The sequence below is a fragment of the Microplitis demolitor genome, chromosome 7, assembly GCF_026212275.2.
Source record: "Microplitis demolitor isolate Queensland-Clemson2020A chromosome 7, iyMicDemo2.1a, whole genome shotgun sequence".
Classification (NCBI taxonomy): Eukaryota; Metazoa; Arthropoda; class Insecta; order Hymenoptera; family Braconidae; genus Microplitis; species Microplitis demolitor.
Genome location: NC_068551.1, coordinates 22,289,673 through 22,316,972, shown reverse-complemented (window position 1 = coordinate 22,316,972; position 27,300 = coordinate 22,289,673). Strand labels below are relative to the sequence as shown.

General features: G+C 33.4%; 1 protein-coding gene and 1 non-coding gene across 2 annotated transcripts in view; one reads left to right on the top strand and one right to left on the bottom strand.

Moving 5' to 3' along the window:
* Positions 1-27,300, bottom strand: part of LOC103569423 (uncharacterized) — a 37,110-nt gene that overhangs the window by 3,640 nt on the left and 6,170 nt on the right. The window contains exons 2-11 of the mRNA XM_014441768.2: positions 19,312-19,372; positions 12,409-12,508; positions 6,373-6,700; positions 5,963-6,152; positions 5,678-5,899; positions 5,221-5,370; positions 4,732-5,083; positions 935-1,314; positions 588-843; positions 78-308 (exon numbers count right to left, since the gene is read on the bottom strand). Of these exons, the coding sequence (XP_014297254.1) occupies positions 78-308; positions 588-843; positions 935-1,314; positions 4,732-5,083; positions 5,221-5,370; positions 5,678-5,899; positions 5,963-6,152; positions 6,373-6,700; positions 12,409-12,469 (2,170 nt within the window). The 5' untranslated portion in view covers positions 12,470-12,508; positions 19,312-19,372. The remainder of the gene's footprint in view (positions 1-77; positions 309-587; positions 844-934; positions 1,315-4,731; positions 5,084-5,220; positions 5,371-5,677; positions 5,900-5,962; positions 6,153-6,372; positions 6,701-12,408; positions 12,509-19,311; positions 19,373-27,300) is intronic.
* On the top strand, positions 22,962-23,041 carry Trnal-uag (transfer RNA leucine (anticodon UAG)). The gene has a single exon. It is a non-coding gene; the product is annotated as a tRNA-Leu (tRNA).

The window sequence follows — 27,300 nt, the reverse complement described above, 5'->3', positions numbered from 1 at the left end:
ACCGAGAGAGTGAAACAATAAAGTGTCACAAGAGCTAGGATGGAGATTTGTTGATTTAAATGATATGGTAAACTTACTCGAGTTGTCGGTCAGACTATCCAGATCCTCGGCGACTTGGTATTTTCTGTATTTCACAGCGTATTGCAATGCTAAGAATATGGAAACGAGAAACATGAGAAGCAGTAGAGCAGCGGCTACCAAATGGGCGGGAGAAAACCATAATGCCCATCTTCCGGCTGCTGCCATTACTTTTGGTCCAATAAGCACCACCGTGGTATCCTCTGTTGCGTTTTCTGGTTGAGATTTCACTATACCAGTTGTAAATATTACATTATCGTATTAAATATCACACCATTTTCGCAAAGGATTTTCAAGTAAATAGGATTTAATATTATTATTATTATTATTATTATTATTATTATTATTATTATTATTATTATTATTATTATTATTATTATAATATTAGAAGTTATTCATGCGGTTAAGTTATTTCGCTATTGAAGTTTATAATAGCGTAAAAATTTATATCTGGTATTACGTAAGCATATCATTTAATATAAATAAAATATTAAATTAAATATACTTACGCAATATAGAGGCATGTGCTAAAAAACCGCCGCTACATGAGGTCCTGGCAACGACAATTTCATCACTGAAAAATTCCAAAAGTAAACTCTGACCCGTCGAGACAACTGTTCCCGATTCTGGTGCATTTTTGTCAACGGCAACATCTGCCAATAACTCAGCACTCAAAGAATCGCCATCTCGTGCCCTGACATACTGACCGGAACATGGAAATTTAGTTTGATCAAAGTGAAGTTTAACAACAGACCCGGACTCAGTCTAAAAAAAAATTCTCATTTATTTTTTTTCAAAGCTCTTTTTATTCCGTACTCTAAAAATAACCATCTAAATAATTTATTTTCATTGGTACCTGAATAAGCCAGAATGATCGCCCAGGGCAAGCCTGAGTACTTGCAGCTAAAATTTTTCTCGTGATTGTGTCGTTGCGCAAATTTACGACACACCCACACCGACACTTGGTGCCTACCTCAGCAGTAACTTCCGGTCTCTCAGCAGCAAGACCTTGCCCATGTTTACACTCCCACTCGCTAGCTGACCATGTGCTTTCGAGATCTAGCCCACCGGCACCACCGCAAGCTTCTGACTCTACAGCTTTGCCTTGGCAAAATTTAGCTCCATACCGCGGTGGCGGTCTGTCGCAGAATCTGTAGCGATTACGGACTCCGCCAACACATGTGCTGCTGCAAGGTCCCCATGGACTCCAGTCGCCCCATCCACCAGCATCGCTGTCTGTAATTAAAAAATTTATATATTTTCCTAATAAGAATTATAATTATAATATCATTCAAATTCCAACAGGTTTTTAAGCTGAAAAGTTTAATAATCGAAGTTTATTATCCGTAATTCTCAACGGCCATGTAATATTCCGGGAAAAGGTGATGAGTTCTCTAATGAGATTTACTCATAGAGTTGAGGGATAATCTCATGACGATTGAAACTCAAGTTACCAGGAGATCCATGCACACTAGTTTCATCCAACGATCGAGTAATCTTCAGTAATAATCCGGACCAATAGTAATAGATATAAATATATATTAAAGTTCGGTGCTCTTTGCTCTATAATACTAGTCGGAGGTTCTAGGTCGATATAGGTTGATGTTAAGAACATAAAATGAGACTTTATATATACATTACTACTGGCACATTCGACGATCCGTACGTCCTTTAGCTTGATGAACGTTGAAATGGACTCGCGGGATCGTTTTCCAGTGAATGAAACGTGCTTTATAAAAAGGATCTTTAAGAGTTAGTACTGCACAGAGCTTTTTCGCCCACTGAGCCACGATACGAGATACTTTTTATCCTTAAACTTTTTTAAATCTTCCTTACTCTCTATTATACACAGCAGCTCCTTAAATTCATCTATTATTGAATGCTTCACTCTTTACATTGGTTTTATAAATTTATAATGTTTTTTTTAGTCATTATGTCGTTTGTTATTTTTTTTTTTCCAATAAAAAATTCTACTTTCAGTGAAAAGTGAAAAAATGATTTTTTTTCAATATTTTTTAACAGTTTAAGATATGGAAATTTAAATACGGCATAAAAAATGAGCTTTTAGTAACTATACGCGCCATTTATAAATACTTTACTTCAAAGTAGTTAAAATATATGCAGATACATTTTTACTGTTATGTTTTTCACGGCTGACTACTCTAGAGGAAAATGATAATGTAAAAAAAAAAAAAAATAAACTACAATAAATAGGTAAAATAAAAAATAGTTTATCTAGAATGTCATCTCGGTCGTTTAGGTGTGAGCGAAGGGAGTAAAACTCATTCAACTCGTCGCTATACACTCGGTTTGTATGCAAATTGAAATAATTCCATTAGCGTTTGCCTGTGGGATTTTCCATAGTTATACCAGAGGACAAGTGATCGAAGTGACGCGTAACTATTGACTACTAAACTTTTCTCGCTAAATTATGCTCGTAATTTTACACTCTTCTATAAACCGGTACAGCAACAAACAAAAAAAAACTGTCTATCTACTAATCCTGCGGGCCAGCCCCAAAACTTCCCGGTTTTTTCAAGCTCTTTGAGCTCGTAAGCATTGATGTGAATACATCTAAACAGATTTCGAGATTTTATTGACAAGTCTTCTATAATAACTCGACACATAAAAAAGTAAAGGAAAAAAATTTCTCTAAGATTTTTCTAGGATTTCTCTAGAGTACACACACGCACGTCCATCCAGAAATGGTCAGAATAGCTTCCTAGGACCTTAAAACGTCGATATTCGATGAAAATTCGATTTTCGAAAATCGGACTGAAATCAATAACTTTCCTTTTTTTGAAAATTTTCAATTTTCTTAGCGAAAAATTAAAAATACACAAATTAAAACGATATAAATTACAAATTAAAATTAAATTATCTAACAACCGACAATTAAAATAATTTATATGTCAAAGTATATCAATTAAAAGTTATCCAAGTACTTTAGCTAGTAAATTAATTAACTTGTCTAACAGTCGAATGGAAAAGAGCAAGGACGTCGAGCTTAAATATCTAGGCAGCTTTGCCTTAAAATAATAACTCTTTTTCTCTCTCAGTTATTTTATATGCTCGTTATTACAGTACTGTATGGTCTACACTACTACGATATCGGGTGCACATATTTAGTGGACATTTTCCGCGGTGAGTACGGATGTACAAGGATATATCGTCGGAAAATTTAGTCGTTTAAATTCGACTGCCGCAAAACTAAATTTATAGAATAGAACTGTGAGTGGTTCTCACTGAGTATAACTGCGGCACGATCATCATACCTCGCACATAAACTCCCAATATATAGCCTAGTGTGTGATATTGATATTGATGTATGTATATGTATATTAATGTATGTGCCAGACGTACGTGATGAAATATTATTTCGATCTATACGCGTCTAAATTGCCAGGATATATGTTTCCAATGTATTCGCGATCATAAATGCCCACGCGTTATTACATCCGTATGATATCAATGTTGATATTGTGTTTTTTATTATTATTATTATTAATATTATTTATGGTCGAGAGTCCGGACAATAATTAGCAATGAATTATTAATTATTAATTAAAAATCGGTATACGTATATTTAATATCTGACTGTGTAATATAATAATAAATTACGCTATCACGTTTATTTAATTAATGAAAGATAATGAAGACATACTATATAGATATATATTTAGAGAAGCCCTAGACCTAGACCATTATTCAATGCAGAGTGTCAGATTTAATCGACAAGCAAAGTAATAGCAAGGTCTTCGCTCACTTCTCAGCCGTAATTAAGTCTCTCATTAAGAATCTGCAGTCTATTATATGGAGACTGACGAGTAGTATAAATCAAGATGAAGTGCTGAGCCTCCCTTGAGGATTAATTTTAGGTCAACGATCGCGGCTCTTGATAAATGCACAAAGTTCGATAGCCAATCGGTGTTTCATCAAAAACTATAAACTATTTTCACAATCTCACAGTGTATAGTGACTATGCCGCTCGGATGTATATTAAACTTGGATTAACTGAATATTAAAAAATGTACTGCTAAAAATAGTAATAACAATAAAGTTAAGTACTTGAGTTGTGATGGAACTTTTAAACTAAATGACTAATAAAAAATGAAAGTAATATAATAACAAAAAAAAAAAAAAAAAAAAAAAAAAAAAAAAAAAAAAGGCTGAAACTAAAATAATGAATTTTTTATAGAGTACTCTTGTAGCTTAATGACTGACTCGGTTGTTATTTCAGTCTTTCTTTGTCGGTTTTATATTTATTTGTTTCACTACTCTTTAAAACGTATTTATCTAAGTGACGTAAAGTAGTTTCTTTTATATATTTATATATATACTTCTCGCTTTACGTTCATTCTCGTCGTATTTCTTGTTTGATAAAACCTAGTGAGTAGTAAAAGAGAGAGTTAGATTCAACGATATTGCTTTTACTGAGTGAATTCAAATGAGATGCTCGTTTGTATAAATGTTAAAGTTTTAAACATTTATATATATACATGTGAAAATTTTCGATTAATAAATGAAATTTTATTCAGTTGTTGGTAGAAATTTTTTTTTTATTGGTAGTAAAGGGAAAATTGAGTAAAAGATTTGCAATTAAAAAAGTAATGAAAGAGAGTAGTGAAGAGTAGTAAACTTTAAGCAATTTACCTTGAATGGGAAACGTGGGAATGCAATCGACTCTAACTTCAGCCATAGCACTGTTGATAGCTTGACTGACGTATACGAAGCAATACTCGACGAATTTTTCAGTAAATATTTCACAGTCAAAGGTGAGTGTGTGTTTACCAGGTGGTGCTTTTAATTCAGCGACGTAGTGAAGAGTCGAAGGTGGGGCTAGCGAGGCAACGTCAGCTCTCAGACGACCGTAAACACGTACACGGTCACCTTGAAGACGACAGGATGGGTACTCGAAGAGGACCGACAGACCTCCGGAACTTCCGTCACAGGGATAAACTGAACGAGCGTGAACATTGAATACATACTGGTTGGAAACTTCTACCTGTAAACAATTTAAATTGAATAAATGTCGAGGTATTTGAGTGGACGGAATTAAAAATATATTTTAAAGCTAGCGGAGTTGAGGTAGAAAGAGCTAAAAGGATAGATAAAGTTTTTAGATAAAAAATTAAAACAAACTTTAATGTATGCACTAGTAGTTGGTGCTGTTGAATTAACGTCAGACGGTTTCAATCTCAAAGCATAGTGTCCAGCGAGGCCGAAAAATTCACAACGTAGGTTTAGGATTTTTTGTAATGGAAATCCTGTTATCTCTTCTGAATAAAGCATCTGTTAAATAAATTCACATTTATTTTATTTTAAATATATTTTTCTACCAATTTAATGTGAGATAAATTTTTTAAAAATTAAATCCTTAATTTTTGTGTTTCCGTTGGTCTGTTGGTCTGTTTGTTTGTACGTAAATCAGGTTAGGATATAAATATTAAATGAACCAACTTAATTCATTTTGCATGAGCTTTTGGTTACTTTAGAGCGAAACTTTATTTAAAATAGTTGTCGAAATTTTCATGAAATAAATGAGTTGTAAGTATCGATCACTATTCTGTCCAGTTTCATGCTCGAGGCATTGGTTTACCTGTATGTTGGTTTTATTCCGCGGATCACATGACAATACACTCGCACCGCAGTAGATAAGTTGGAGCGAGTACATGTCTTCGGGTATCCCTTTTGCGGGCGAGCATGACACTCCTGTATACTCGAGTGTCGCAAGAACTGGTTGGTCTGGATAGGTATTAAAATGCTGGGGCTCTAAAGTCAGCGACGGTGTTGGCCATCTCACGTCCAACGTTGTCCTCATCTTTAAATTTATTTATTTGTTATTTGAATTATTTCATTGATGATGATATTTTATTAGCAATACCTGAACACCATTTGTATCCATAAATTTATCACTTGGTGGTACTGATTTACGCTGCAATTGTAATGAGTATGCACCGCCACGTGAAAAAAACCCACAGGGAATTGAGAGTGAAATATTAGCGACTGATGTAGAAGTCTCAATTGGTACTTCACCAATTAATTCTGATGAAAATCCATCCAAGCGCATGACTCTGGTAATTAAATAATTTATTTAATTAATAGTTTTGATTGAAAATTATATCAAACATACAAAAGCGTATATTATATAATATATATGTATATTTTTAATACTTGATATTTATTTAAGAGACAATATACGAATAACAAGAGCGTTACCAAATATTATTATTGAAAATAACTATGAAGAGTTTAAATGGAAAATTAATTGAGTTTGTAATTAAATTGAATTACCGTAAAACAAAAGGATCATATTCGGGTTGCGGTTGCCAAGAATCATAATCATCATTATCGTCTTCCTCTTCTTGCTCCATAATAATATCAGCCTCCTCTGTTGTCGTTGTCGTTGTAATTTTCGTCCTTGTTCTCGTACTTGTCTTGCCAACTGTTGAAATTTCCGGTATTTGCGTCGTGGTAGTACTCGTGGTGGTTTTCATGTGGTCTAGAGCTGATAAATTTATAATTAACACTGCCAAATCCCCAGATAGAGCTGTGTGAGACGCTGCAACTACCAGTCTTGAGAAGAAGGAGTCTTCCATCGCCAATATTGGTTCCATTGTGCCTTTGAAAAATAAATAAATTCAATATTTTTATTAATAAATAATAAATTGACTCGTTAAAGCTAAAAATTAATGGCCGTGGTTGTGAGTCGGTATAATGAGACAGAAAAATAAAAAAATGCTTTAAAAAAATTCAATATGTCATGAGAAATAGAGTTTGAATTGGCGAGTACGAAAAAAAGCAACTGGTGGGTGGGTTGGGAACAAAACGATAAAATAAGCGGATTCGTGGTTGTACCACTGCATCATCAACGTGTAACTCTGTTGCTGTGTAAGAATTAACGTCAGCCTGTGAAATAAAATTACAAAGCTATCAATTTTGACCTCAATAAACCAAAATAAATAAAAATAGTAATAAAAAAAAATCCTCAATAAATTACAACTCGGTAATCTCCATTAAAGTTGAATTTTCTCCCGAGTCTCGAGTGTTGGAGGGTCTGCAGATAATCCTCGAAGGTAAGCAATCTTCGGCGATTTCATTTAACCATCAAAGTACCAACGGTTTACTATCCTCGCTCAGCCAGAAAATTTTCTCATAGGATGTAAAAAAAAAAATATATGTACATAATAAAAAAGAGTAAACGAACGAGTAATTGGATGTTTGACCAATCGATGAGAGCGTCACCCGGGTAAGCACGATAAATGTTCATTCCCGGATAATATATATAACGGCGAATAGATTGCTGATGGTTGGATGATGGTGGATGGCGGATGGCTGATGATGAACAAGAGTGAATGCGATTCACGCCATAAACTGAATTGGAAGGAGTTCAAGCGAGATAGCCAATGCACACTGATGTAGTGTCCATGTTCTATAGATGAGTTGTGTCCGTATGTAGGGCTCTGTGGAAGCTACGACAAGCAAGCCAGGTTGCCAGTGGACTGCTATCTATCATGAGGATATGCCAGGCAAGTACTACGTCGGGACACGGTAAGCTCAGTCGTGAGGAGTACCCGGAGAACAATGATCATTCAACGTAACATGACATGGACCAAATGGTAATACTGCTGTGTGTTGAGACATCACCAATGCCTTTGGAATCCCAATGGGAATGCAATCTCTTCGCACACCTCAACCGATTAATCAATTGCTTATACAGACATTTAAATACGGATACAATGTATACAAATCTCTCTGTGTATATGTGTCTTATTCTATGGGTAAAAACAATATATACATATATACTGTTTGTATAAATTGATTGATAAAATAACGACAATTGTAATTGCTGTGGGGGATAAATTTGTGGATAGCCTTTGTCTGGTGAGGAAACAAACAAACCGCAGCGAACAAGAGTATCGATTGTATTTTCTCAGAAGCTTGATACAACGGTCAAGACGTTTACCCCCAGGGTATTACTTTGAAAGATGCAGTAACTCTGGTACGGTATTTCTACTATCTGAGTTGCTATTCTCGTGAGTTCCTAAAGCTTCAATTGATCTAAGCTTTAAGAGTAGAATAAGAGAGACTAAGACTTTGCTTATATATGTGTAGTAGTGTTAAATGTGTACGTATATATAATACAATAAGTCTGAGTTTCAGAGTTTCAGAGTCAAACTCGGTTTATACATCTATCTATATCTATATCTTTATCATGTACTACTGAGGGCAAGGTGCAAATTGCCAGAGAAAATGTCTTAGACTCCTCGGTCTCTAGAGTAGTATAACACGCTCGTATATGTATGGACGAGTTTGCTGAAGAGAAAAGGTCTTTCAGAGGAAACGAGGTGTCGTAAAATGTTACATTGGTTCGTAAATAAAACGAGACATGCGGGACAAGATAAAAAATTTTAATTCGAATTTTTTTATTTTTCTTTAATGAACAAACTTTAAAGTTTTATTTTTCGTAAATATAACACTCCTTTTTTTTTTTAATGCGGAAAAATATATTGGTAGAAAATATTGTGAGTGATAGGTTGAATTTTAAAATGAAGTTGTATGAGTAATCGATTCCATTGGGGTTCGAAAAAAAGAAAAAAAAAAAAGCGCCCGGTAACAAAAATATGGGATTGTATAATCAAATATAACGGATTGATGTGAGATGTTGCGTGACTCTGCAATTTTTTTTCTCTCGATAATGTAATAAAGAAAGTATATATCTGATAAAATAAATTATGTCTCTGAGGGTTTACGGATGTGATAAAACTAATTCAATGAATTATTTAAAGGGATGCACATGATAATCTGTTGGTTTCTGCACAAGTGATGATTCGATACGGTTAATTCTAATGATAAACCTAACGATATTAATCTCGCGGCCGAGCTTACACCAAAATCAATGATCAATGGACCGGTAATCCAGCAAATAGTCTCGTTATCTCTTGACTCAGATCACTAGACCAGGGAACTAGAGAAGATATTACGATAATGCGGGTAATGCTTTCAATATTCAGGCCCTCAGATTCTGTTTGACTAACCAGCACAATAAATATATACCTCTGTTAATGGAATTTCAGTGTGTTTAATGTCAAATTCTAGTTATCGTAAATTATTTTATAAATTCAATGATTGATTACAGTGTAAACGAAGCCATTTTTAATCCCGTTCTTAGCTTACTAAGAACCGAAACCTTTAAAAGTCACGTCGCGTAATACGAGAAAATAGAAGAATAGACACTTAAATCGAGAGTGAAGAAATCTACACCGATGACAAAAAAATAAAGTAATACAAGGTGAATAAATTCCTGAATGTCTGACGTGCAAAAATTTCGAAGACTTGATATCGAAAATCCAATTAACGAATCTCTGTTTCTTGATAATTGTTTCCTAGCTAATGTATTCGTATAGTGTATCAGGTGGCAATTAATAAATGACAATTGACAAACATCTAAAGTTGAAGCGCATACTGCTCATTTGAATGCACTCGAGAGTTAGTTTGCCTCTCGAGCGGATATCTCATCAGTAGAATTAATTGTTGACTTGTGGGTGTGGATATGGATGTGGATATGAGTGTTGGGTTGTCTAGCGTTGTAAATAAAAGGCCACGAGAGAGTATTAAACGTGCTATACCTAATGATCGATCACTGTGATATGTAATTTAAATGATGGATATGGTGGTTTATGGAGAGTGTATTTAGTTGAGTGACGCTCGAGACTTGTAACTTGAAATTTGTATTTGACATATGTCACAACAAAATAACAATTGACATTGTTGCACAACGAAACGTCAATTTCTAATCCAAGTTCCGATTTAATACAAGATTCGACTACTCTGTACCATGGCAACGCCTTTATTATATATATGTATAATAATAGAGTTTATTATTCATAAAATACTTAACTTTTTGATCGCGTGACAGAGTGCACTACACGCACGTACACGAAACGTGTGGACGTGATGCTTCACAACGTTTTATACATATTACATTGATATGCATTTTTAGGTACATATATGTCGAGATATCTACGACCAAACTACTACAATGTCGAATATGGTATATGGTGGAAAAATATTTGAGATGTGGACGACGTCGAACAGATAGAAATGGAATGGAAGGTTTAAAACGAGACATCGATCATCCTGAGCTTGCCTCGAGGGATACAATTTTACGAGCGACACTCTTCCTGTACGACATTCGTCTCAGCTTATAGTCACCACACATTTTCTCATCTTGTCTGTACAGCTTGACATCAGTTGGAATACTTTTTCACTCGATCAACGAACCACTCGACTACCAACTCCAACAGTTTCCGGTATCTGAACATTTTCTACTCACTAAAGCCCTGAAAAAACTTGTCCTCTTGAACTCTAGACTTTAAGCCCGCAGTACAGTATTTACTTTTTATGCTTTTACTTATGTCGTTAGTTGTCAACAGATTGTACGATAACTACGTTATGAAATTTTTTTTCTTACAATTTTTATTGATTACGAACTTTAAGCAATACTTGAAATTTCGCCGCAAGTTAAAAATCGAGAATCCAGCATTCAGTTGACTCGAGCAATAAAAAATTAAATGTATTAGTAAACTTTTAAAGTTTTGGCAATATTTCACGTAGGAAATAATTAAATAGATATTTCTGCTCTGAAAATATGTAATATCTGTCATATACATTTATAAAATATATATATTTCCGGCAGAATCTTCATCTCGCGGGAGATTACGCGGCGTACTAGAGAGGCGTTACAAAATTAATAATCTTTCCATCCGTCTATATTACGATGATAAAAAATGTATATTTAAAAAAATTTTTTTTCATCATTAAAAACAAATATTAAATTTTGGATATTTACATTGAAATAAAATTACCATAAATATACGAAAAAGAATTCAAGGTATTGTATATTTAAAATTTTATCTATACCAATATTGTTTCTTACTCGAGGAAAAAATCCATCTGGATTGGTACAATTTCAGGAACAAAACAACGAAATTTTTCAATATCCCGAGGGCGAAAAAAAGTGAATAAAAAAATTTTAGCTGTGATTTTTAGCATCTATTTCAGCATGTACTTTGTTCTACTTTACAATACAGTTTGGCACTTAACGAAGAATTTTTTTAAAAATGCGAGAGTCGCTTTAAGCTTGCGGAATTCCCAAGAGTTGTATCTCTTAAGCACACTCTGAAAGCAAAAAAACACAATAGGCTGTTCTACTCGAACCGCTTGTATTTTTTTTTTTTTTTTTTCAATCTCCAAGTATCATCTCAACGCTTCCTCTTTTTTTTCCTCTATGCTCTCTTTACTTATTCTCGTCATCTTCCACACAAGAGTAGTGAACTTTAAAAGCGAATAAGCCCGCGCTGAGGTCAACAATCGCGGCTTATTTATTCTGTCAGTCTGATAAATTACAAACCATACTTTAGCTTTATTTTTTTACGAAATAAAGTATAAATTATGACAAAAGAGGTCAAGTATTATTGTAAGACGTTAAAACAGTAAGAAAACGGAAGTCAATTCGCACCTGCTGCTGCTGCTGCTGCTGGACTTAACTTCTGAACGATACTTTTCTCAAGCTCACTACAACTATTTTAACCTTTTTTTACAAATATATATATATTTTCTTTTCATCTTTTCCATACTTCTAAAGAGATTTTACAAGCAAAAGAGAAAAGAGTGAACAGAAGTTACTTTCGTACCTTAAAGTCGTTAAAACTTTTTGCTTTGTTTCCTTTGTTGTACGCATTGTCGGTATATACACCTATATATTTATATATGTATATATATATATATATATACAAACATTATAACAGAAAGTTGAAAATTTAACAGTAAAAGTCATAAGAAGTATGAGGACTTGGTAATTCGCTTATTGCTGATTACGAGAAAATTTTATTCTTTTCTGACAAACTAAATCCCGTTGAGTAAATTTATATATACAAACATCACAAGCTTACGATTATGAGCTTTATTTAATTTTATTCATTGTTAAAAGTATAATATATTTTTTTATTTACTATTATGATTATTATTATTGTTTTTTTTTTTTCGTATAAAAAAAGAAAAAAACTATCTGAGATACATACAATTTCCATGTAAGCTTGTGAAATATGTGATCCATTTAAACTGAGAGAAAAAATTTACCCAATTGTCGTGTAGATAGTACACTATTTTTCTTGTGTCATGTTTCTCATCTAGTCTCGAGATTATTTCTGCTATTCATAAAAGCATAAAAATATCTTATACAAATTGCGTCACTTTATCACCTAATCCGTGAGTTATTAATACCTAAAAAATTTAATTAGTTTTAAAATAATTAAAAAAAATTCTTACCACATTTGAGAAAAATGAAAATGAGAATCCGTAACGGCGACCATTTGGACGGCCAATTCATGTCCACTTACTCATCGGTAACTAGCTCCAGAAAGAGCACCTGTAATTTATTAATAATATGGCAATTAATAATTACAGACTATATTAAAATTAAATAATCGTGTAATCAATCAAAATCAATTGACAGTTTCTGGATTGATGGAGACTGGAATTGGTCTTGCATAGCTAATCAGAATATCGAAAACCAGCAGTACACCACAAGTAAATTAACTATTACTGAGTATACATATATACATTGGCGTATACTATATGCTTATAATCATAACATTCTATTGATAAGTTGATTGTGTAGTTCCGTGAATCGCGTCAATAATTAACAACAAGACTGAATGTATGCGATGATTATATTCGTTTCATATTCGAACACAATTTATTACAAAAGAAATATATATAACACGTGCAATTTATCGGAGCGTTTGTTTGCTATGCAAAGAAAGGAGTTACGTGTGATGGACAACACACGGAGGAAATTGTCTGCTACAAAATTACACAGTGTATAAGCGCATCAGTCTCTCATCCTGTCCTCTTGTCATTATTGTCGACTTTACTTTTACGTTTAGTTATGTAGTGGGACTCTATACTCTGGGCACGATTAAAGCATGTCTCTTTATAAAGTCTGCTGTCCAGAAAATTCTTTGTGGATTAAGTCTGCATGAACGGCTCTTAAGCCCCATTCTAATCCAACAAAGAGAAAGAAAAGTTGTTGTGAAAAGAGGTTAAAAGATACGAAAAAATGACAAAAAACAAAAGTTAGTTAAATTGATAAAATGACAAAAGTAACCAAAATCAACAGATTGTCATTCCTCTTTTGTGTGACTTACTCAAGTATTTATTTCAATTTAAACTTTTTGTTGAAATGATTTGAATGTTTGTTACTTTAATTCGACATGGAGCTGAAACCTTTTGACAACTTTTTTGAGGCTTCGGAGTGGCAACGAAGAAGCTGTTTGGGTTCAGTAACTGCCGATTGAGGGAAAGAGGCTTTTGACGAGTGCAGTTTTCAATAATTACATAACATCATTTATTACTAAACCCAAATATTCGGAAAATTTATTTGAGTAGGATAGCAAAATCGTTAGCAATGAAAGGGTTCCACTTTGTATCAATAAAATTTCAACACAACAACCGATTGGTTACGAAGGAGAAAATCGATAACCGAAGAACATATCAACTAATTCGTGCGGTTCCTTATATGCCTTTGTGCATCAACTCCGTCTACGTCCTGCGTCATCAAATTCCGTTTGCAAACGATTAAAGTGCAAGTCAATATATCGGTTACTGATAGTGTAGTGCTTTGGAGACTAAATGAATCACCGCATCTTTGTCAATTAATTGCCTTTATTGTAATTAAATTACACAATACATATTTTGCCCTAGTTTTTTAAAAATGAAATTAAGTTTTAATAATTCAAAAATTAATTAGCGATGATATTTTAAAGGTCGATGATAAATTCAAAGTTTAGCCTCAGTTCAATCTATAGATTAAAGCGTCTAGACTGTAGAATGCACGAGTAGAAGTTTGATGAGCATTTCCTCGAGTTTTCTCTGTCTGATTTGAGTTGTCTTTTCATGCAGAAGTGATTATATTGCAGTTCATATATATGTTCTTATGCTAGTAATAATAATGATAATGAAGAACAAAGAAAATTTTAAAAATGATAAAAAAGTGGAATAGAAAAATAATTTGTTGAAAGTAATTTTGCTGGCCAACTGTAAAAACTATCTGCGTGACTCGAAGAAGGCAGAGATCGTTTCAAAAGGTAGTTATACTACTTGAAACCAGTGACTCTCAATTTCTGTTCTTATTATTAAATCAATACGGTAAAAAAATATTTTATATTTAAATATGAATATTTGAAATAAAACTAAAAATAAATAAATATTTTTAGTGAATATTTTGAAAATTTATAATTATTTATTACTGACGAATTATGTGAATTTTATGATGGAATTAAAGATGAGAGCACCAGTAGTTGGACGTGGTGAACACGTGAAGCCGAAATGGAGGCGGAAGGACTGCCGTAAATTTCTACCCTCTGACGGGTTTCGCCTCTTACGTAAAAAAAATTTTACGTTTCGTATTTTTTCATGTTTATTTATGTTTTTTATTTTTCATACACTACATGTCCTTGAAAGCTCTCAGAGTGTGTGGAGCAGAAACAAGATAGTCTTGCGGTATATTATACCCGGTTTTTATTTTTATGGAAGATAAGGCCAACAAAAAATAGGACGAAAAGGATTTTTTAGGATTCGTATTTCCCAGCGTGAAATTTAAAGTTGACAAAATAATTAAATAATTTATTTTTTTGGAGGTGCGGTCACGCTGTCACTGCAACTTTAAGATCAAGTTGTGATAGTTTCTTCAGGTTAGTTTCTCTGTAGCCAAAGTCAAGTATCGATATCGTAACAAAGTTTATTATATTAATTCTTCATCCCTTTGGCGCGGTTTTGATCGAGTGAGTATTCTCACTGAAAGTTTACAATTGAGACTAGCGAGTTCTGCTCTACCCTCGAGTCTCGGGTTCACGTACAGAGCAAAACTTTAACATATATATATGACACATAGAGTTATACTCACAGCTATGAGTATATATAATCCACATGGGCAATTTATAAATGTGATAGTGGAAACAAAACGTCCGCGACTCCAGACTTCAGCTGAGCTACTGTTTTAATCCTATCCCCTACTGAGTATACAGTATAAGCGTAGGACATATACCTGATGGGTCCATTTGTCAGCTAGATTCAAGTCCCTTTCATCCCTTAATCCATTTGAGAATGCAATTATCGATAACTCAGTCAGCAATCCAAAAAAAAATCCTTTTGTATCATAAAAGCCTCGCGACCCAATTTTTACTACTCTCTTTCTCAAATGACAAATAAAAATTATATAAATTTTTTATTGCCGTTCCGTTGTTGACTTTTTACGCAGTTGAAGTTTCCATGAACGGAGCGAAACTCTGATGGATTTATTGCAAAGTCAAAATCATAATATAAATAAATAAATAACCAATTGAATAACAGACAAGACAGTGAAATGTAAATGGAAGTAAAAACAAAAGATGGTAGATCAGAGTTTGCGAGTAAACGTCTTGTGTTTAATAATAGACGAGGCCGGGATTCGGATGTCTGTTGTTGTGTTGGTTTGCTGTTCTATGCATAGATATATATATTTACTATTACTATTACGTAGTACAGAATAGAGAGGAACTATACGCCTGAGGGAACACGCGTCTCGGTAGCACGCGTCTTTATTAACTCGAGACACCCCAAAAACCATTTACTACACTCGGTTATATACCATCCGACTTAAGGGTAGTAGTTGTAGTATAAGTAGATATATATATATACATAAAACTGCCTTCTTAATCCAGTAATTTCAAAGTCAAGTTATTGGTCTAGTCCTCTATATAATTCTGCTCGAAATTACAATCTAGTAATGGTCGAAGTGGGTGTGGTTTAGTCTGTCATGTTATTGTTTAAATAATACGATACAGTTTAATTATATGCTTGCTGATGACTATTGATTTTGTTTTGTCCACGGATTTACGTTTTGTTTGCTTGGAAATTTATTTAAATTTGTTGTTATCGGAAAAACATAACAAAGAGCGGGTCATGGTTTTTATATTTTCAATAGGATATATTTTATCCGCGGAGATTCATAAATAACGGCGAGCACAATCAAGGAGAAAAATCTCGCGTGTTCCACGCGATCTGGTGAAAACGACAGAGAGATATCAGATTAGTCGGCCGTCAGGCTTTTTAGCAATAGTTAAGTATTATTTTAGTGTTTTTATTTTATTATTTTTATTGCTGGAAGTTTATGATAAAAAAAAAAAAACGTTGGCTCGATGTAATTTTTCATCTGCTGTGACAAATAAAGTTTAGAAGAATGTACTTTGGTTTTCCATATTTTCAATGGGAACAATGAGGACTGCTCAGTGCAACAAAAGCCTCGCAATGCTCCTGATACTCAATGTAGCGGAAATTTATTCGCAAACTCAAGAGGTAGCGCACCACCAGGAAAATCGTAAATAAAAATGTCGTTTTATAATGAAAAATTGTTCTCAGTCGTATCGTCGACAGTACACCAGCCGTGTTGACCTCAATAATATATAGATGAGTTATTTATAAAAACAATATCACATATTTCTGTATAAAATTACAATTAAACTCACCATTTATTTATGATTTAAAGCTTTTTCAAATTTTTACAATCAATTTAGATGATAATATCGATATTTAGTCTCTTGTTATCAAATTATTTGATAATGAGTAATTTGAACTACTCTTGATTATAATATTAAGATTGGCAACTTTGGAAGCTTATGAAACTATAAAAAAAAAACCTGGATTATATTACCCTGTTTTTATATATTTTCGATCATATTTCTTATCGATTTTCTTGCTGGTTACTATGGTGATTTTATTGAAGAGTTTACTTTAACGTAATCAAGACATTAAATATTTTACTATTAAAATTTCTAAATGAATAATTTATGTTGCTAATGAAAAATATTGAAGCATAAAAATAGTAAAAATAATTATTTGAGCTTTATGATTGAAAAATATAATTTTAGTTGTAAAATAAAAAGATTAACCGGTTATCTCATTAAATATTAATAAATCAGAAAAGTCCAGTAATGCAGAGATAAAGATGAAATCAGAGTAGAGAAGAAAAGAGAAGCGGGAGTATATGATGAGGAAAGGAAAGTAAAGGAGTATCGGGTCTATGGTTCGTCTAACAGTACACACCATCGCGTACGACTAGCGGCGTAAAATTGACCCCCGTTAACCTTTCCGAAGGTAGAAGACACAGTATACTGCACAGAGTACACGGAGTTGTATAAGTGTATCAAGTAAGTGTATCCAGAGAGACAGAAAGTACACGAGGAAAGCTAAAGCTTCAAGCTCTTACACTACTCAGTGCACTTGCACACTACTCGTCACTCTGCTGGCTGATGTACCACCACTTTCACCGCCTTCATCACCACCTACTAAACCCACTAAATATATACTCCAACTATATATAAATATAGAAAGAGAGAAAGAGATAAAGTGTCTGTCCGAAGGACTGAGAGCTTTCAAGCTCACCGGAACAAGTTTCCGCCCTTTCAGGAACTTTGTTCGTCATTGCCACTCCGCAATTAAACGCCTTTATTCGTTAAAACTGTATCTTACTTTTCTCACTTAAATATATACTACTGCACTTTCAAATGGAACCTAATACATACCATTTTCAACACTTCCGGTGATACTTTTTCCTCAAAAAGTTTGTTATTTATTAAATTCAACGTCTATTTAAAATTTAACCACAATTTTATTTTTACCTTATTATAATTCAGTTTTTTTTTGCTTTATAGAAATTTGTTTGTAAAAAAAAAGTTTGAAAAATGAATTTTTATTTTTTATTACTCTGGCATTTTAATAAATTGTGAATACGATCTATTTAGAATTGAGTGAGAAACTTGGTGACATTTGGATGCTATTTCAGTACGTGAGTAGCACGTTTCTGGAACTGTAGGATTAATTAAATCTTTGATTAGCATAACAACGAGAATATATATTCTGTAGCAACGAGTAATCGTGGAAGCAGGAATCGTAATTTATGTGTATATTATTAAATTAGTAACTTTATCAGGATATAAATATAAACCGAACTGTAAATCGGATTGTTTACAATTAAATTAAATAGATACGTCAAGTGAGTTGGAGAAAAGTAAAGCGATTTTTTATTTATAAGGATAAAATTACAATTTAAATTGTCATTAATTCGAAATAGGAGGCTCAAGTCGTTCGTCCTCGTAGATTCTGCAGAGCTGCAGTGCTTAACGTCGGTGCAGATCTCATATATTTAACCTTGGATTACGGCCAACAACGGATGTGTGACTGCAAGTGATCTCTTTTTGTCTTTAAGACTTTTAAATTACTTTATTTTTTTTCGTTATTCAAATCTTGGGACTTTCGCTGATTAGCCCGAGGGAGCTTTTGGTGACAAAAATTTTTAAAATTCATTTCAGTAATTATTTCCAATGATTTATTGCAAACACGATTTGTAATTACGTTGAAAATTATGTCGAGATCCCAAGAGACGGCGTAATTTCTCTTTAGTTCCTATAGAGCAAGTCTCACGGGAGAAAATATCATTAACCCGAATGTTTATATAAATTCATGTAAAATTAAAATAAATTATAAAATTAATAATACTCATATATATGTTACGAGTACTGACATTACGGAAAATCATGTCAACATAAGTATAAATAAATGTAAGCCAAAAATTTCATTACATGTTAATGCGATTATCATAATTATAAATCGTTAGTATGAATCGCTTTAGCAAATATTACAAGGAAATTAAACATTATGCTGAATAAACTCGGATCTCATTGTCTTCACATTTTAATACTATTTTACTTGTCGTAAAAACCTCCTACATCCGCGTCAAAGTAATTTATTCAAACATTTCCGGTCTAATTAGAAAAAAAAAAGAGATAAAAGGGTAAAATGAAAAGAGAATTTTTGAAATTTATTTGAATAAATTTTTTATTATACATGCGCTTTGTAGGAACCCTTTTTTTTTGGTTCTGAACTCAAGGAGATTATATTCAATCTTTTTTCAGTGCCACTTCATTGTGCAAAATCAAGTGTTGCGTCAAGTGATATCACGACTCTTTTTTAAACCATCCATACAACCCTCAACTTTATCCCCCTTGGCTTGAAAAAATTTAAAGAAATTCCAAGGGGTAACATGTGCTCTTATTGTATTTATAGCCTTCACATTTTTTTCTTCATTAAAAAATGTTCTCAAATAAAAAAAAAAAAAAAACCATAAATACAAACCTTATTCCTTCACTTCCGTAATTTGACTATTACTTCTTGCCCGGCTCGCGATACGTCGAACCTGAAATGAGAAAAGGAAACATAAAGTTATAAATGAGGTTAATTGATTTATTTTTGCTGTCAAGGAGTGTCAGGAAATACAGTAGGTATATATATTGATGAAAGGCATCAGGAAAAAAACTCGACATGTTTCTCGAACCCCACATACATAAAACATTTATATTTGAGCGTGAGCCTACCACACCCAGTAATGAAATTAGGGCAAAAAGTTTTGTTTTTAATATGGCGAAATTTTTTTTATGCTTTTTCGGCTAGTAAAACTTGCAGTGTATGCATTAGTTGGTATGGTAAGGCCAATCTGCGGTACTGTGGACACGTTTTCGGTGCGACAGAGCGTTGCCTATAAAATAATTCAAAAAGTTTTTCAATTTACCGCTGGCTTTTGGCCTTGTCGGACAATCTCCACGAAATCATACATTCACTTTATACATTTTTTGTTTTTTCCACAGTGTATCTCCAATTAATGTATGCCCTAACTGTATCAAAAAGTCATCAAACAGTTTCATAAAATACGATACTCCACAATATGAAGGTTTTTTGTTTTTGTGAATCTGAAACTGATAATGAATATCAGTTTCGGAGCTGCCTGCCATACATTGTGATGAATTGATTCTATTTTCGATAGATTACATTCACTGTCATGAAATAAATGACTGAAATATATTTAATCGTACAGAGAAAAAAAAGGATGCTCAATGACCCAAACAAAAAAAAATTTGTGATTGACACGCACTAGTGCTGACCTGGTGTTGTTCTCGAATTTCCATGTTACAATTGTCATGAATCCAACCGTCAACTTTATATTGTGAAAAATTTCTGATGGAAAAATTTAAAAAGCATATCAAGTTTCACAGATGGAAAAAATTCACGAATCAGAGAAATATGTCAGCTTTGAGTGTCTAGCATTTAACACATTGCGAAAAATAACATTTTCAAAAGATGCGCTCTCTAGAAATTTTTTTGCTTTATGCTGTGAGAAGTTATTCCGAACAGGAAAGAAGTTACGACGTATTTTTTCAAAACAATACAGTGCCATCTGTCCGTATATGTCCAACGCCGATTACTCAAAAAATAAATTTTTCTCGGAACGCTTTTGGGGTTTTCCTACTAGCGGACATCGTGAGGAACAAAAAACATTAATATTGTGCTGAGTTATTCTCAACAGGGAAAAAGTTACGGGCTACTCTACATAGATAGTCAATCTCATACATCCTCATTTATCCTTATATATCATCATATGAGTTTAAACTCGAAAAAGAAATTTTTCTCAGGACTTTTTGAGGTATCTCCTACTAGAGGACATCATGTTGAACAAAAAATAGTTTTCCTTCATTTCTATATGCTAGAATTTCGATCGACAAGCCGCGTCGAATGACATCTTGACGATCAAAATCGGTTCATCCGTTGGAAAGTCATAGATAGTTACATACATACGTACGTACGTACATACATTCACTAAGACACCATCTTGAAATTAATCAGGATAGCTTCCTAGAACCTCAATATGTCAAGATCTTTCAGAAATTCGGTTTTCGGAAATCGGACCGAAAACCAATAACTTTCCGAATTTCTGAAAATTTGTAATTTACTTAGCGAGAAGTTAATAATGAGTAATGTAGAATAACAAATGGTCTATAGATCGATTTTATCAAATGGACTCACATTTTTTAATATTTCTGTCAATAATTGCTCTCCATAAAATTTTATAAGCTGTCGTATTTGTTTACACTTTATAAATACATATGTCCATATTTGTATTTTCAACAGAAAATCAAATATTTGGGAAAACAAATCTTTAAAGCTAATAACTATATCGTTGATTACTGAGTTGTTACATTCAATTTATAAATATGAATATATATACTTTTCATTTAGTTGCTTTGTCCTTTTTTTCATAATTTTTCCTTGAAAATGCTTCAATTGATTTTATTTATAAATTAACCAAGTAATTGTTCATGTGTGAAGTAGTATCCCAGTTAAAACGCTGTTTTTATTGAAACTATTGAAATAATTCAAACTCATAACTTCCCATTTGAAATCATAGAAATCGTTGTCATAAAAAGGATTTCAAAGGATTAGTAGGTTTTATAAATGGAAAAAAAAATAATTTGCCCTCAAAGAGATAAACAATACCTCTGTGCAAAACAAATGGCATAAAAAAGAATATCCTGTATGGGTTAAAAAAAAAAGTAGCTCCGAATATAAATATACCTAGGGTAGTTATACAATCGTAGGTTGCGGAGCCAAAGCAATAAAAACGCCTAGAGGTTTTCCGCGTCTCGCACAATACAGTTGGCCTCCCTTTACCATACCCAGTATTTTTTTCTTTCATAAACTTTACACTCGGGCCACTTGGCTATCTCAACCTCTCACATCCACAAATACGACAAAGAAGCTTAATGCACACGTCCAAGATTACCAAACACAAAAAAAAGTTGTTCTTATTCTTTACACCGGTCAAAAATTTAAAGAAAAGTTTTGCTGAGCTAGTTTTTTATTCCGTTAAATTTATGTATGCGGATCAATGTTTGAATCGATTAGACACAGCCTTGACAAATTTAACATTAAATGGATAATTTTAACTCGGGGGTTTAATATTTATGAATGCGGTTTATTTATAAAGAAATAATCATGACGGTGTTTATTGACATGCCGACATAAGGCGCCCGGCAATTTAACGCAGATGATGTTGAATGATTTTGAAAATAGTCTAGTGTATATGGAGGGTGTGAATTACTACTCTATGACATATAATATTATATTTAATGAATGATCAATGGTACATATGCAGCTGCACGGATTCTAGACTGACCTTGGAGACTTGCTGACGTGACCCATGTTTTGTTATAGGATTTGACATAAATTCATTAAATATCATGTTTTAGAGATTTTAGTGCTTACTCATTTTTTTTATACAATTCTCATATTTATATTTCAGTTCAAAAATATATTTTTACAAGTTCAAATGATCAGTGTTTGAAAAAATAAACTGCAGTGAAATTCAATCTCTTATTTTTTTGGCATGTTATTGGTTTACAAATTATTTCACAGTTTGGAAATATGATATTTGAAAAACAAAATATTGAATTTGTAACAAAATGTGCTCTGCGCATGTTGAGCATTCTATGGAAAATTTTACGGGTTTCTGAGTGTATCAGGAACATTATTCTTTATTTGTAAGATATTTGAGATTTTTTACAGTGGAATGTAGTTAGTATGCTCATATGAGCATGAAAACATTATCAAGTTAGTCTCTTTTAAATTTTCTAATCTAAAAATTTTTGGAGTAATTCATTTGTACCCTAGTTTATTGGAAAAATTAATTTTACACATAGTAATTATTTTTTTATCTGCACATCTTACTTAATGTGAGAAATAAAAATATTCATTAATAAGTAAATTGAAAAACTTTTTTTGGAGTAACTTTTCGAAATTACGATTTTTCAGTAAAAAAAAATCGAATTTTAATGAATTACTTAATTTTTTATATGAAAAGTGATTAAATATCAGTAAATAATTAGTTTAAAGTAAATTATTTGTGACAATTGTTGACTAAGTTGAAATAAAGCAAATGAAGAAATCCAAGTTCAGGCAGCGTGGCCGAGCGGTCTAAGGCGCTGGTTTTAGGCACCAGTCCGAAAGGGCGTGGGTTCGAATCCCACCGCTGTCATTTATTTTTTTTTTTTCTCAATGAATTAATTAAAAAAATTTTACTGACAATAAATTTTCAATATCAGTAAATCGGTTTACCATAAACCAAAATTTATTATCTGTAGTAATCAATGGAAGTTAAAATTTAATTAACTCGAAAACGTGACAATTTGACAGCTAGATTCTGAATATTTATAATCACTCATAAAAAAAAAAAAAAAAAAAATACGAGAGTGCCAATTAAAACGGTAATAAAAAAAATCAATTGTCTTTACATCCAACGAGTGGTTTAAATTTTTTCGAGTTGTTTTCCCACTTGTCTACCCCACAGTGAGCAATACTAATTGTCAACTCGTCAGAGAGTGACGCATTCTCAGCTCACAGGCATTATAGCTGTCGACAAAGTAAACCGCTTTGTTTCACTGACTTCCACATCCCCATTTCTTCTTCAACTTACCCCCATTATGTACTTTCATACACTTTATACTCTATACACGTTAAACATAAAGCCGTATACCGACTAACGATTCCAGTTCTCCTTTGTCCTCAGTCAGTTTTTTAAGTCTTGTCTACAATTCCACTCAATTGTCTTCCCGCGATTATGTCCCAGATGTACGGATTAATAAAATTTTATTTCAAATTTAAATAAAAATAAAATTAAAATAATTTAAAGCTGGGAATCCCAAGAATTTTTGTAATTACATCTCTATCATTCCACACCCCAGTTCAACTCGTGTTCTAAAATAAAATCAAATGTCTATGTAATGTAAAAAAAAAAAAAAAAAGTTTTATTCGCTATTACGAGGCGTTCCAACACAACGACCGTACAATTTTATGAGCCAATAAAAATTTTGACAGTATTATTAAAACTGCCCTCAGGGATACTTTTAATATTTGGGTGCGCATTTCCCAGACCAGCGGAACGTTAAAAGTCAGAAAGAAAAAATTGAATATTTTTTTTTAAATATTTAAAAAAAAACTAAAAGCCAATAAAATAAAAATTAATAAAATAATTGAAATAATAATAATGTTTTTACGCTGCGTTTGACAAGGTATCTATAAATATTCGATTAGTCGAGGAATCAATCGAAAATAATTATTCAATTTTTTCTTTGATAAACAAAACTCAGGAGCTCTTGTATTGATTGAAATTCTCAATGTAGAAGAAACTTCCAGACAATCTAGAGCATTGTTGTAACTCTGGCGCCCACGTGTTCTGTTAAAATTTTTTTAATAATAACAGTAATCAATAAAAATTAAACTAATGACCGTCAGAAAAAATTGAATAATATTTTTCCAACAAAAGACACGTGGTAAGTTCCGAAATTGTTATCATTGTCATAAGCATACACAATACGGTCTCTCATTACTTGCTAATTCCCAGCTGGCATGTTTTACTCTCTGTGTCGGACGTTTCACGCCTTCGGGCGAACCTGCATCAGCTAGCTCTCCTCTCTCTGTCTCTGCTTCTATCTCTCTGTCTAGGTGTAGAATGTAGATGCATGTACTCCTACGTGCATTACATAAAAAGCACCACAGTCAAGAGCCAACACCTACAGTGTGGAGTCCCGCGGCTTGGAGCGGCGAGCATCAAAGCCCAGCAATGAGGTGCACTCACATTAATTTATAGTGAGTGTTTATGTCAAAAATCCAAGATTAAAAGCTGCTACTTGTTACTGGCTTTTAAAAAAACTCTTTTAATTCTTTTTTTATATAAAAATTCTCATGCATAATTTTTAGCCCTTTAAATTTTATAGAAATTCATGGATCGTAAATAGAAGATGCGGTAAAAAATTCATCAAGTCATGAAAAAAATCAGGGTCACTGAAGGAGACGTTAGTGGGTTCGAGAGGACCTGGGATGTATATATAGACATCAGGAAAGCCGTGCCTTGTAAAATTCGGCCGTGGATAACTTTAGCGTTGGGCTCATCGAAAACACAAAGAGGAACACAAAGGAGGATCGATACTCGGCTCATTTTCCGGGACTAGTCTCGCCAGCCGACAACTAAACCGCCGACTACGACGGTGGTCTACACACTACACACTACTGTAGAATCTGTAGTGTAGCCACACGCGAGTTCGCGTGTGAGCATTAACGCCCTCAACCGCATGGTGTTTTTGCTTGCCGGGCATTCGCGGCTACTCGCGTTGTTCTTCCTCGGCTATGACACTCACACACACTCGCCCAAGCCACAAACATGCACGTATTATAAAGAAAAAATTTAATATACACGTCCATTCATTGCTCTTTTTGTTCGTATAGTAATTACAAGAAGAATGACTGTATAAATTGCTGCTTCGCTGTGTATATATGTATATACATATGTGCATAACTCTTTCCTTCACTAAAATTCATGCTTTTACCTTCTGATTACACAAAGCGACCACTTGTTCGACAATGAGTATGTTATATATATATTTTTTAGTACAACGGAACAATTGATAAATTAACAAGGTTTTGTTTAAAATTAATTAAACATCATGTTTGACAATTTTCGATCACAATATAATCAATCTACATATACATATTGTATGCGTTCGTGTCTGTGTATAACACAAATAAATGTATATAGTCCGTCTAGATGTATATATATAGATATACAAACTCCCCCATGAGTTTTTGCTCTCGCCTAATCGATACTTCCTACAATATTAAGTCTGGCTTTACATTGGCCGCTTGGATGCACAACTTGCCATGACATACAAGCAGACGACGCGAGACGAATAGAACAGAAACGATACCAAACTCTTTGACAATGAAAAAAAATAAAATGTAAAAAAATCGTATACGTGGTTCACCGAGTAGTCACGTGTCTCTGAAGAAAATCGGGCGTTCCACTCATTTTATCTCGTTCATTCTGGCTGATACTGGCTACTATAGCCTCCATACTTTGTTAGTATCGTCCTTTAGCTCCCCGTCGGTCGTTTCGTTGCTCGTTGATTCGCGCCTGAATGCACGGACCGGCAAGTAAAGTTGAGAGAAGAGAAAACGAGCCCTTCCAACTCGTCGAACTGACGGGACCGTTCCGTTCTCTACTGCCGTGTGTACTGGGGTTCGCATATACATATATATGTATTTGTGTAGTAGTAACCCAACTACCCCCCATGAACCTCACGTAGTACGCAAGAGAGGACGTAACCCTTCGTAGGTCGCCATGACGACCAGCAAGATGTGTCACGATATGCAAATCGTACTTTTGCGAAGGTCATTGTCTAATTTAAGCTCTCTCTACTTTATTTTCCCGCTTTTTCTCACATTCGCGTTCTGTCAATTATTTTTTATATTTACTTTATATAAATATATACTGGATGAAAAATTATTACAAATCGCGGATACTTTATCAAAGAGATTAATCGACATTTTTTAGGTAGGTCAATGTCGTGACTACTGCATTGAACGGCTGCCAAATTTCCAATGACCCATCGACTGCTTCGACAGATTGGCTCTGCTTAAAAAAAAAAATTTTATCTCTTCATACTCATACTCACAATAATAACGATAATAATGACAGTAATAAAAAATAATTATCTTTCAAAAAATAATTTTTATATAACTAGACATATGTCTAATTTAATTTTCCCCGTATAAAATTACTAGGTTTAATTTTTCACGTCGAGGGAAACTAGTCGCTCGTCCGCGAGAACTGGGTGCGTGCAGAAGCTAGCGGCTACCGATCGTATGCCAAAGGTACGCTCACACAATTTCCATGTGTGCGTGTGAGTGTGTGTGTGTATGTATATATATAAAGAGGGTGGCAGGTAAGTAAATCGTCGGCTTGGGAATAAGGGCGAATGAACTTGCGAGTATTGACTGGACGCAACTTGTGTTCCAAGTAAGTCTCCAGCGTGACTAGCCGGTAAATTTTTAAATGTATACCAACGTTATCCTTATTTTTACACACATAGTCCATAAAAACCACAATATTTTATGTCATTTTACCGAGCACGTGTTCCGAGGATAAAAGAAGACATATTTCGAGAGCTCTAGGACTCTGCCGTAGATCTCGAACATTATTGACGAAAAGAAATTCTTACCTTTCTTCTTCTTCTTCCTCTTTTGCTTCTGCTTCTCCTACTTCTATTATATAACAGCATCATAAATAATTCAACTGCCGACACTTGAATTATTTTTTGGTACACGCGTCGAGTGTTGGTATAGTCACAGTACGTATGTAGTACAGTAGTATTGTCGGTTATCCGGGTCTTTGTTTGTTGTACATTTGGGTTTCGATTGAATAAACACGAAAAATTTTATAAGAAACTAACACAAAAGTCA